The sequence below is a fragment of the Ochotona princeps genome, chromosome 25, assembly GCF_030435755.1.
Source record: "Ochotona princeps isolate mOchPri1 chromosome 25, mOchPri1.hap1, whole genome shotgun sequence".
In the NCBI taxonomy this organism is placed as follows: Eukaryota; Metazoa; Chordata; class Mammalia; order Lagomorpha; family Ochotonidae; genus Ochotona; species Ochotona princeps.
In genome coordinates, this window is record NC_080856.1 from 24,924,471 (window position 1) to 24,936,333 (window position 11,863).

An 11,863-nucleotide genomic window follows, 5' to 3' on the forward strand; every position below is an offset into this window, starting at 1 on the left:
CACAGGTGGTCCCTAATGCTTGTCAGTACTGTGGACCCCTCGCTTGGGCCGGGGAGGGTGCAAGGTTAATGCATGCGAGGGCAGGGGACAGAGTCACAGGACCCAATGGCACCCAGGCAGCTGGAGGCTGGTTTGGTGAAGTAGATGATGGAGAAGATGAAGATCCCAGGCTCCAGTCAGGCTTGGAAACAGCCTCCTTTCTCTGAGCTCTGCTTTCCTCATCGCTGGGAAGTAGCCTGGGTGGGTGGGACAGGATGCTTAGGGGGTGGGCCTTTCCAACCCTGGAGGCCTGGGTGGAGCTTGGAGTTGGAGAGCTCCACCTGCCACTCGGGTCCCCCACCCCCACCCTGGTGGCTGGCACAGCCTGGGCTATTTATGGTTGATGACCTGTGCTGCCTGCCCCTCCCACACTGGGTGCTCCTGGCTCCGCACCCAGTGCCCGCCTACTGCCCGGGCCACCAGCAGCTTCCTGTTTCTCTTCCAGAAATTAGCAATGCCTAAGGGAAGGGACTTTCCTCCCCAGCCGGCCCAACGGCTGGGGGGCCTTTCCTCATCCCCTGCCTGCCCGTTGCTCTGCCGGGACATGGCCCTACAGAATGCCCTCTACTTGGGGGACCTGGCAAGGCTGCAAGACCTGTTCCCGCCCTGCAGCACTGCCGACCTGTTGCTGGAGAGCCGGGCTGCTGAGCCTCGCTGGAGCAGCTGCTACAGGGGTGAGGGGCAGAGGGGGAGGCCTACAACCAGGGGGCTGGACTGATGGCCGCTGAGCTGGAAGGAGAGGAGAAGCCCTTGGCTGTTTCTCCCCCACCCCGCCACTTGCCCATCAGCCTTCAACTTGGCCCAGGACTGCAGTCATGCGGAGGAGCCAAGAATAGCTCCCCCAGCACTTCCTGGCCAGGTCAGGCTGTATCTTGGGTCACCTGTGCCTGCGTCTGTCAATGTTGTCCTCCTTCTCCCCCTGTCCCTCTCGGCCTCTCCTGCTCCCACCACACCCCTCCCTACATGCCCAGGAGCTGGTCCCCGGAAGAATGCAGAGGGCAGGGAGAACCCCCAGGCGATGCACACCCCCTGTGTGCTAGGCTGGTAGATTCGCCCCGCACAGGGTCTGAGGAGCAGCCCGAGTCTGGCTTGACCCCCATCGTCACCTGCACGGCCTCAGGACCTGCCCTTGCCTTCTGGCAGGCACTGCTGGCTGGGGACGTGGGCTCTGTCTCCAGCATCCTGGCCGACTCCAGCGTGGGCCTGGCTCCCGATTCCATCTTTGACACCAGCGACCCAGAGCGATGGAGGGACTTCCGCTTCAACATCCGTGCTCTGAGTACTGGTCAGGGGCCCCGGGGGGGCAGGTTGTGGGGAGTACTGAGCAGCAGGAAGGTCCCACAACTCCCGCCACCCCGCCCAGACTGCTCTGTCCCTCTCTCCCTAGGACTTTGGTCGCTGACCTACGAGGAGGAGCTGACCACACCGCTACACGTGGCCGCCAGTCGAGGACACACCGAAGTGCTGAAGCTGCTACTCAGGCGCCGAGCAAAGCCGGACAGCGCCCCTGGGGGCCGCACGGCCCTGCACGAGGCCTGCGCCGCTGGCCACACTGCCTGCGTGCACTTGTTGCTGGTGGCAGGTGCTGACCCCAATATCCCGGACCAGGACGGGAAGCGCCCCTTGCATCTCTGCCAGGAGGCTGGCACCGTGGAGTGAGTTACTCACCAGCCCGTGACTGGTTCTGCTCTTAGAGAATGCTGGAAGCCCTTCTCAGGGAGGGTGGAGGCATGTCAGGGCCCCCGGAGCCTCTGTGGCATGGTGCAGGGGCAGGTGCCATGGCTGCACGCTGGGCTTCACAGTTCTGCTTTCCAGGTTGTCCAGTGATTACTGTCTTGGGCTCCTCTTTCATGGACCACCTGCCCTTTCCTTGCATGATCAGCTCCAGAGACTCCCAGGCACTTCGCTGCCTTGTAGTTGAGGGTGTGTGTTGTATGTGGGAGTGATCCATTAGACGTCTCATGGGAGTACCATACAGGATTGCCTGTTCGCTGCTGCTGCTGTAGCAGGGCTCCCGATGCTGAGCAGTCTACAGAGCAGACTCAGCCCAGTTCCAGAGTGTGGGAAGGCCTCAGTATCAGTAGGGGTCTCAGGCTGCAGTGGGACCCAGCCAGAGGACCACAAGGTGAGACGGAACCAGTGTGTTTTATCAGTCTCTCCTTTCCTTGCTAAAAACCACTGGTGCTATCATGGGGCCACACCCAGAAACCTCCTTCAACCAAACTACCCCCTAAGGACAGCATCTCCAATGACTGTCAACCCGTAACACATCCCTATGGGGTTATTAGATTCCTTTAAAAAAAAATCACTTGTTTTATTTGAAATTCAAGAAGTCACAGGGAAAATGACAGAGTTTCCATCCGCTGGTCTCACCCCACATGCCCTCAAGAGCTGGGTCTCAGAGCTAAGTGCCAGGAACTCGGTGTGGGTCTGTCACAGGAGTGGCAGGGACCTGCTGCCTTGCTGGGTGTGTTAGCAGGAAGCTGGCAAGAGGAACAGGGCTGGGACCCAGGTTGTCTGAGGTGGGGTGCAGCATCTTAATTGCCTTGCCAAACATCCCCCTAGTTATTAGATTTCTGACTTGGACTTTAGCAATGCATTCAAACCATAGCAGTAATTTAAAACTTTTCCAGTATCGCTATCAAAAGTGCACAAGTTAAATTAATGTATAAAATTACAGTGAAATAACCACAGCATAAAACTTAACCATCTTTACCACCTGTAAGCACTCAGTTCAGCAGCACTGGGTAAGCTCCTCCCACCAGGGCACAAACATCACACGCTCTATCTTCAGAACTCTGTTCATCTTAAAAATTGAAACTACCCATTAAACATTAGCTCCCCAAGGCTCCGGGCCATCCTCTACTGCTTTTCCAGACCACAACACTTTTATTTATTCATTTGAAAGTCAGAGTTAGAGAGGGAGAGAGAAAAAAGAGGGTGGGTGGGGAGAGATGTGTTCCATCCTCTGGTTTACTAACCAGATGGCCACAACACCCGGAGCTGAGCCAAACTGAAGCCAGGAACCGGGGGGGTCCTGGGCATTCCATCTGGGCTTCCCATGTGTGTGGCAAGGGCCAAAAAACTTGAGTTATTTTCCACTATTTTCCTAGGCATTAGCAGGGAGCTGGATTGGGAGTGGAGCAACTGGTACTTGAACTGGTGCCCCCATGGGTTGCTGGCAGCACAGGTGGCAGCTTTGTGCACTATGCCACCGTATCAGCCCCAGTCACTATGAATTGGACTACTGAGGGTGCATCAAACAAGTGGAACCTGCAGTGTTTGTCCTTTTGCAAATGGCTTCTTGGGCTGAGTAGAATGTCCTCAGACTCCATCCAGGCCGAGCCTGGGCCTACTTCTGCAGGCTGTGTCCGCTGTGTGTTGCTATCATGATTCACCCACGGACGGACACTTGGGTGGCTACCACCTTGGCTATTGTAAATAAGATTCCTCTGAGGGCCCAGCACATTAGCCTACTGGCTAAAGTTCTTACCTTGCATGAGCTGGGATTCCACATGGGCACCAGTTCTAATCCCAGCGTCCCCACTTCCCATCCAGCTCCCTGCTTGTGGCCTGGGAAAGCAGTCAAGGACGGCCCAAAGCCTTGGGACCCTGCACCTGTGTGGGGGACCCAGAAGAGGCTCCAAGGCTCCTGGCTTTGGATTGGCTCAGTTCTGGCTGTTGCAGCCTCTTGGGGAGTGAATCAACAGAAAGAAATCTCCTTGTCTCTTTCTCTCTTTATATCTGCCTTTCCAATAAAAATAAATAAATCTTTTACAGAAGATTCCTCTGAATATGTATGCACAAATATCTATTAAAGTGGTGACATTAATGGCAATAATATATGGGAGGACATTTTGGTGCCTGTGACGCTGGACCCCACATCAGAGATCAGAGTACTAACTAAGCCCCAGCTACTCCCCTTCCATCCAGAGCCATGAGAATGTTCCGGAAAGCAGTGCAGGATGGCCCACGTGCTTGGAGCCCTGCCACCCTGCAGAGGCCCAGATGAGTTTCCCGGCTCCTGGGTTTGGCCTGCCCAGCCGCACTGTGGCCATTTGGGAAGAGGACCAGTGAATGGAACATCTCTTTGTCTTTCCTGCTCCAGAACTGGTGCCCGGGCCCAGAGCAATAGCACAATGGTTAAAGTCATCACCTTGAACGCGCCGGGAGTCCATGTGGGCGCCGGTTCTAATCTAAGCTGCTCCACTTCCCATCCAGTTCCCTCCTTGTGGCCTGGGAAAGCAGTTGAGGACGGCCCAAAGCCTTGGGACGCTACACCTGTGTGGGAGATCTAGAAGAGGCTCCTGGCTCCTGGCTTTGGATCGGCGCAGCACCGGCCCACTGTGGTTACTTGGGGAGTGAATCATCGAAAGGAAGGTCTTCCTCTCTGTCTCTCCTCCTCTGTATATCTGCCTTTGCAATAAAAATAAATAAATCTTAAAAAAATAAATAACTGTTGCCCATATGGAATCCCAGCACATGCAAAGTGAGGACTTTAGCCACTAGGCTTCTGTGCTGGGCCCCAGCTCTTATAGGCATTTGAGGAACGAACCAACAGATGAAAGAGCGTCTTGCTTTGCCACCCCAGTAAATATAAATAAATAAATAACTTTTAAAAGGATAATTAAAATTCCCTTTTTAAATAAAAAGGTATTGGAAAACAGATCAGATTTTGTAGAAAGAAGGAGAGACAAAGATCCTCTATCCACTGGCTCACTCCCCAAATGGCCACAACGGCTGGACTGAGCTGATCAAAGCCAGGAGGCAGGAGCCTCTTCTGGGTCTCCCGTGTGGATGTTGGGTCCCAAGGCTTTGGGCTGTCCTAGGTCACAACCAAGGAGCAGGAAGGAAAGTGGAGCAGCCGAGATATGAACCAGCGCCCACATGGGATCCCAGCACATGCAGGAGGAGGACTTTAGCCACTAGGCTGCTGCGCTGGGCCCCAAAGCAAATAAATCAAACACATAGAAAGGTAGCCAGGATACTGTGGCCAGCACCTGTGGTGTCTGTCTCCATCCAGCCACTCCCCCATCAACCGAACGCCACCATTTTGACCTCCAAGGCTGCTGATTTCCAGGCACTGTCTCTTCCTATTTGTCCCCACAGGACATCTGAGGACGCTGAAGCTAACTCACCTTAGCTTTGAACTTTGGTGCACCAATTCCTGTGATTCCCCATCTCCCAGGGCCACTGGGTTGTGCTGTTCTTTCATCTCTCTCTACCCAGTGCCCAGTTTATTCTTCCAGCACACCGAGCCCTCAGACTGTCCTGCTCAGCTGCTCCCCTTTCCTGCGGTGCAAAGCCATGACAGGGGCTCAGGGGCTCAGGGGCTCAGGGGCTCAGGGGCTCAGGGGCTCAGGGGCTCAGGGGCTCAGGGGCTCCTGGCTGTGACGTGGGCGCCCCTAAGAGAAGTTCACAGAGGACAGCTCTGAGCATTCGCTGAGTTGATCCGTCACAGACCTTCAGGGAGCACCTGTTCTAACCGTGTGCGACTTACTCCCACGGAGGAACAAGGGGGCCCTTCCTACAGAAAGCAGGGACTTAGAGAAGGCCTCTGTGAGTCCCGCAGAATGTCGCTGCAATGGCCAGGGTCCAGCAGAGAGACGAGGACAGAGACAGGCACCTCCAGGGGGCGCGCTCTGCTCACACCAGTGGAAGGCAGGACTCTGGTCCATCACTCTTGTCTCCTGTACCAGGTGCGCGGAGCTGCTCCTCAAGTTTGGGGCAAAAGTGGATGGTCGGTCTGAGGAGGAAGATGAGACCCCTCTACACGTGGCTGCCCGGCTCGGCCGTGTGGAGCTGGCAGACCTGCTTCTGAGACGGGGGGCGTGCCCGGATGCCCGCAACGCTGAAGGCTGGACCCCGCTCCTGGCCGCCTGCGACGCCCGCTGCCGGTCCCCTGCCGACGCGGAGCTCACCAGCACCTGCTGCCTCCAGCTGTGCCGTTTGCTGCTGTCAGCCGGAGCGGATGCCGACGCCGCCGACCAGGACAAGCAGCGGCCGCTGCACCTGGCCTGTCGCCGTGGCCACGCGGCTGTGGTGGAGCTGCTGCTGTCCCACGGGGTCAGCGCTAACGCTATGGACTACGGAGGACACACAGCCTTGCACTGTGCTCTGCAGGGCCCGCCTACAGCCTTGGCCCAGAGCCCCGAGCGGGTGGTGCAGGCTCTGCTCAACCACGGTGCGGTCCGAATCTGGCCAGGGGCCCTCCCCAAGGTATGAGGGCTGAAGGCAAGGAGAGAGGCGCGATGGTGAGGGTGCAGGGAGCTGAGGCGTGTGTGCAGCTGGCTTGCGGAACACTGCAGGAGCCCTTGGGCACATAGGCTAGTTCCTCTTTCAAGCAGTGATCAGAGCCCACGTGGGGTACCTAGCAGCAGGAAGTATCTGTGTGCATGTGCGTGCACGGGTGTGTGCATGTGTATATGTGTGTTAGAGATGGGCAGACAGCAGAGAGCCAGATTATAAAAGCTGGGAACAGACAGAACGTGTCGGGCTGTCGTGGCTGGCAGGCCATGTTTGGGTCTTCATGGGGCAGTGACCAGCAGAGGCGTCCATCATGCAGAAATACCCTGGGGCACAGAGAAGGCTTATCCAGGAGGGAGCAAGTGCCCCCAGTCCTCCCACCAAGGTCTGAGCATCTACCAACGGCCTCTAGGGTTCCATCTTCTGAGGGCTTAGCTTAGCAGCACACATTTGGGCAACGTCTCCGAGCCTCTGGAATCCCAAACACCCACGGCTTGTTTTATACTTATGACCTCAGTTGACATGAGTCTCCCTGGAGTAGGCTCCCTTGGCAATCAGAGCTATTGACGCCATGGTAGGGGCACAGTCCCCTGCTGGGTCAGCTCTGCGGGAGCCAGAAGGCCTCTGGGCCTGGGCTGGAGGCAGCAGCCCTGGAGCAGCCAGGGGAGGCCGGTCTGGGCTGTGGGCAGCTCGCTACACATCCCAGTGTGGGGGAAGGTTTCGTCCTGCCCGGCTGGCCTCTCCCTGCCCCAGGGCCCAACCCTGGTGTCCCTGCCGCACCCCTTCACTCACACACACAGAAGCATCTGTCTGGATTCCTAAGCAAGACCAAATAATTAAACAGCCCGAGAGTTCGGCAGATTGGTCTCCCCTTTGGGAAAATACAAGAAAATCAACAATTAACACTAATTAATCTCCTATTAACACCAGATAATTAGGAGACGAGCAATTCCCTGTAATCTGATGGCGGATCTGACAGCTAATGATTTCCATACCCGGTGAGGTGGGAGGAGGGCGAGGCAGGCTCAGCTAAAGGGGTCTCCTGGCCCCCACTGGGCTGCTCCCCACCCTGCGTAGCACGTTAGCCTGTCTTGGGGACCAAGCAGGCAAACAGACCAAAGTGTCCCATTGATTCCTCTGGCTTGGCCAGGGTTCCTGTCCTTGCTGTGGAAATTCCTCAGGGACATGCCACCCCAGCCAGATCTCCAGGGCTCACTGTATTGGATTTGGCCCTTGGGAGATGTGGGTCCAGGTTTTAAAGAATTATTTATTTTCAATGTATTTGAAAGAGGGCCAGACGAACAAAAATCTCCTGTCTATTGGTTCACTCCCCAAATGCCTACAATGCTAGGACTGAGTTAGGCTGAACCTGAACTGTGGAATTCAGTCTGGGTCTCCCATGTGGGTGGCAGGGACCACCAAGGCTTGAAACATCACTACTGCCTCCCAGGGAACACAGCAGCGGGAAGCCAGACGGGAAGCGGCGCAGGGACTTAAACCAGGCAGCCTGATAAATGGAAGCAGGTGTCCCAGCAGAGCCCTGACCACTGCCAACTCCTGCCCCCAGAGCCTGGCGTCCAGGCTGATGGTGAGAGTCACTGAAATTCGTTGAAGCCCAAGTTCCTAACGTGTGATGCAGCCTCCACCCTACAGGGATGGGAAGCTGAGGAGCAAGATGCGGACAGGAGGATGCACAGGTTAGACCTGTGCTGTCAAGTGTCACCTTAACCTGGGGTCCTTCAGGGCCCCCCAAATGCCTGTGTGGCCCGTGCTGACAGCACAGACTCCAGGGCTATCACGTGACCTCTGTTTTTTCTGTGCCTCAGCTGTAAAGCACAGCGATAGCAATGCACCTGATTTATGGAGTTAGTGCAAGAAAGGGAGTTAACCCAAGGCAGGTCTGGGCTAGGGCTTTGTCTAACCCACAGCTGGTGCTTGGTGTTTGGTAGCTGGTGGTATACATTCTAATGTTAAATAAGGTTATAAGGGGCCGGCATGTTGGTGCCGTTGGTTAGTCCTCCACCCGTGACACCAGGATCCCATACGGGTGCCGGTTCTAATCCTGCTTGTTCCACTTCCCGTCCAGCTCCCTGCTTGTGGCCTGGGAAAGCAGCGGAGGATGGCCCAAGTCCTTGGGACCCGGTATCCACATGGGAGACCCAGAAGTTCCTGGCTCCCAGCTTCAGATTGGCTCAGCTTTGGGTGTTGCAGCCATTTGGGAAGTAAACCAGAGAAAGAAAGATTTCTCCCTTGCTCTGTTTCTCCTTCTCTTTCTGCAACTTTTGCTAATAAAGATAAATAAGTATTTAAAAAATAAGGAGGCACGCGACGACACTTGCTGTGCAATTAGGCACTTTCTCCATAGAAGGTGTTGTTAGACAGAGAGAGAGACACAGGTTTCAGTCACTGCACAGGCTTCCTGGAGGAGGCAGGGTTTGGAAGGAGGGAGGGGCCTGCTCCCTGGTGTAGTTGGCTAAGCCTCCACCTGCAGTGCCAGTATCCCATGTGGGAGCTGACTCCAGCTCCCTGTGAATGTACCTGGAAAAGAAGCGGAGGACAGCCTGAGTCCTTGGGCCCGTGCACCACATGGGAGACCTGGACAAGGCCCCAGGCTCCTGGCTTCGAGCCACCCCCAAGCTCTGGCCATTGTGGCCATTTGGGGAATGAGCTAGCAGATGGAATAATAAATAATGGAATAATAATAATAATAAATCTTAGAGAAGGAGGAGGGCGCTGGCATTCCTGGCAGGATGGGCCATGGAGTAGAATGTGGAGGCAGGGTCCACACGGCGTCAGGAAGGGCAGGACCAGCCTGGCAACATGCAGGAGTAGCAGGTGGAACAGGAGAGCCAGCGGCTGTATTTTCCTATCTCTAATGAGTGAGGTCGAGATGCCTGTCCCAGACACACAGGGCTGTGGCCACTTTGGTCACATAACCCAGGGACAGGGCAGGAAGCCAAGGGTGTGGCTGTGTAAAATGTTTGCCCCAGAGGTCCTTTGCCCCGGGCAAAGCCTGGCCTTTGAGCCACGCCCACAGCACACCTGCATGCCCGACTGTCAGGCAGAGGGAGCCCTCCTCTGAGCCAGGAGTCTGAGAGCCCTGGTGTGACATGCGGGGTGTGTGTGTGTGTCTGTGTGTGTGTGTGTAGGGGGTACGAGCAGGTCAAGTGTGGGAATTCGGCCTGGAAGATAGCCGTTAGCAGGTGTTATGCAGGCTCCATGGTGACTACCTGCAGCTTGAGATCCATCGGGACACGGCGTGAACAAAGCATGAAGGAGCTCTCAGAGACTCAGGGCAGGCACCAAGGCATCATGGTACCTGCATGGGTCCAAGCCGTCCACCCTGTCCACATAGGCCAGCACCCTCCCTGGGCCATGCTCAGTCCTGATCCATAAGTGGTTTGTGATGTACGGGTTCTGTCTTCGCTTTGAAGTGGGAGCTTCCGGGTGGTGAGGACCTTGTCTCTTCACGGATGAACCCCCAATGCCGGCTGTGGAAGTCCCCATCAGGTTTCTGCCTGCTTGTCCTTCTTGAATGTTCTCCTGGCTCTGGAATTCCTCTTGCCCTCAGAGCCCAAGCCCCCTTCTCCAAATTGGGCATTCTTCTCCATCCAGTAGTTGAGCTTTCTTCAAAACAATATTTTTACTTATCTGAAGGTAGAGAGAGAGCTTCCACCCCCAACTGCTCCCACAATATCTGGGACTGGGCCAGGTTGAAGCCAGCAACTCAGCCTGGATCTTCCCTGTGGATGGCGCTGGAGTCGGCCGCGTCCCATGGTGTGCAGGAGCAGGAAGCCGGGTTGGAAGTGAAGCCGGGACCTGAGCCAGCCCTAGGCTATGGACCTCTAAAGCACTTTGTTAACCTCTACACCAAATGCTTATCCTGACTGATTTTTTTTTTCAAATTGTCTGAACATCTCCAACCAGCAGTCTAGGGCCCCTTTGTGCTTGGCAGAAAACCCAGCCCAGGCAGGTTGCTGAGCAGTTAAGGGCATGCAGTGACCGCCAGCCTGGGATTTCCAGAACTGCAGCCAGGGCCAGGGATGGGATCTTTTCTATGTTCAGTTTCACCAGTTTGCAAAATGAGGGTACCAGCTCATACTGTATGGGGACAAGATGCAAGCGTTCTTAGGTGGAAATCAGCTAAGTGATGCGTGACGGAAATGGTAGCCCTGGGGGTCCTGGGATGGCTGCACTCCCTCTGTCACCAAGGCTGAAATGTCAAGTCCAGGGCTGGGCAGGTTCATCCCTGCTGGAGGCCCTGACAGGATTCTGGCCCTGCCCGTCTTCTAGGTTCTGGTGGTTGCCCGCAGTCCTTGGCGTTCCTTGGTTGCAGACACCTTCCTCCAAGGCCTGCTTCGTCATCCGGTCTTTCTCTCTGGGGATGTGTCTGTGCCCCATTCCCCTTCTCACAGGGACACCAGTCAGATTGCATCAGGGCCTAGCTTAATGGTCTCATTGTAACCTGACGAGAACTGCAAAGACCAGATAATGTCCCATTCCAGGTAGCAAGCAGTAGGACTTCAATCTGTCTTCTGGGGGACGAAAGGCAACCCCGACAGCTGTCCTAGAGGGGTCTAGTGCTGAGGTGAGGGGCCTGACTCGTGTCTGCCCCCTGCAGGTGCTGGAGCGCTGGTGCACGTCCCCGCGAACCATTGAGGTCCTCATGAACACCTACAGCGTCGTGCAGCTTCCGGAGGAGGCCGCGGGCCTGGTACCCCCCGAAACTCTGCAGGTCAGACCCCAGGCTGGCCAGTCGTTCAGCCTGGCCCCGAGGGACCGTCAGCCTCTCCCATCCTTCCCTCCCATCCCCAAAACAGAGGCCTTGTGGAGGGAGGAGCGCCTGTAGGATTTGCTGCTTCCAGGAGGTTCCTTAGAGACACCCCAGGGGCCCATTAGGAGGAGTGGGTGTCATCTGCCGGTAGCTGCCCCTGACCGAGCCCCCGTTCTGCTTGCAGAAACACCAGCACTTCTACTCCTCCCTCTTCGCTTTGGTGAGGCAGCCCCGCGCACTGCAGCACCTGTGCCGCTGCGCCCTGCGTGCTCACCTGGCAGAGCGCCTGCTCCAGGCCCTGCCCCGCCTCCCCCTGCCACCCCGCCTGCTCCGTTACCTGCGGCTGGACTTCGAGGACGTGCTCTACTAGGTGAGCCAGGGGGGCTGGCCACGGTCACAACAGGCGGTGGGGAGCAGAAGTGGAACGGGCCCAGGTCCCATCCTGCCCCCTGCTGACCACCAGACTTCTCCATAGCCACAGGTCTCCTTCCAGGTGTGCCCTTGGGGAGTGCGTGTCCAAGGCTGCAAGGGGCAACCTGTGCACCAGCTAAGCTCAGGCTGCCCCTCATCTATCTCTATGGGCAGGGAAGGTGCCGGGGCTATGATTCCAATCCCAGAGAGGTGGGCAGACTGTGACAGCCAAGTGACATTTGCTGAGACAGTGAGGACTTGTGGCAAAGGACACACTCCCCTTGGGGCTCCCCTGAAGTCCCCTCAAGCCTGAGCAAATTGTATGTGCATTAAAATCTAATGTTCAGTGCTGTCTGTAGCAGGCTTGCCTGCAGGCTGGTAGGGAAGTCAGGG

The 11,863-nt window shown here is 56.3% G+C and overlaps 1 protein-coding gene across 3 annotated transcripts; it reads left to right on the forward strand.

Annotated features, from left to right (window-relative positions):
* Positions 1–478: 478 nt before the first annotated feature.
* Positions 479–11,624, forward strand: ASB10 (ankyrin repeat and SOCS box containing 10). Of its 3 annotated transcripts, none has more exons than XM_058654936.1 (6): positions 479–713; positions 1,427–1,694; positions 5,739–6,258; positions 10,907–11,020; positions 11,244–11,429; positions 11,535–11,624. In XM_058654936.1, the coding sequence occupies exons 1-5, from the start codon at positions 494–496 to the stop codon at positions 11,427–11,429; spliced, it is 1,308 nt and encodes a 435-aa protein (XP_058510919.1). In that variant the 5' UTR covers positions 479–493; the 3' UTR covers positions 11,535–11,624. The 3 variants fall into 3 exon arrangements, with proteins under 3 accessions (XP_058510919.1, XP_058510920.1, XP_004594468.2); XM_058654937.1 differs by lacking the exon at positions 11,535–11,624 and adding an exon at positions 1,183–1,318 and having other exon boundaries at positions 492–713; positions 11,244–11,455; XM_004594411.2 differs by lacking the exons at positions 479–713; positions 11,535–11,624 and adding an exon at positions 960–1,318 and having other exon boundaries at positions 11,244–11,455.
* Positions 11,625–11,863: the final 239 nt, after the last annotated feature.

Coding starts and splice junctions, on each gene's coding strand:
- ASB10 (XM_004594411.2), top strand. CDS start 1,003: ATGCCCAGGAGCTGGTCCCCGGAAGAATGCAGAGGGCAGGGAGAACCC. Junction 1,319..1,426: donor CTTCAACATCCGTGCTCTGA/GTACTGGTCAGG, acceptor CTCTCTCCCTAG/GACTTTGGTCGCTGACCTAC. Junction 1,695..5,738: donor CAGGAGGCTGGCACCGTGGA/GTGAGTTACTCA, acceptor CTCCTGTACCAG/GTGCGCGGAGCTGCTCCTCA.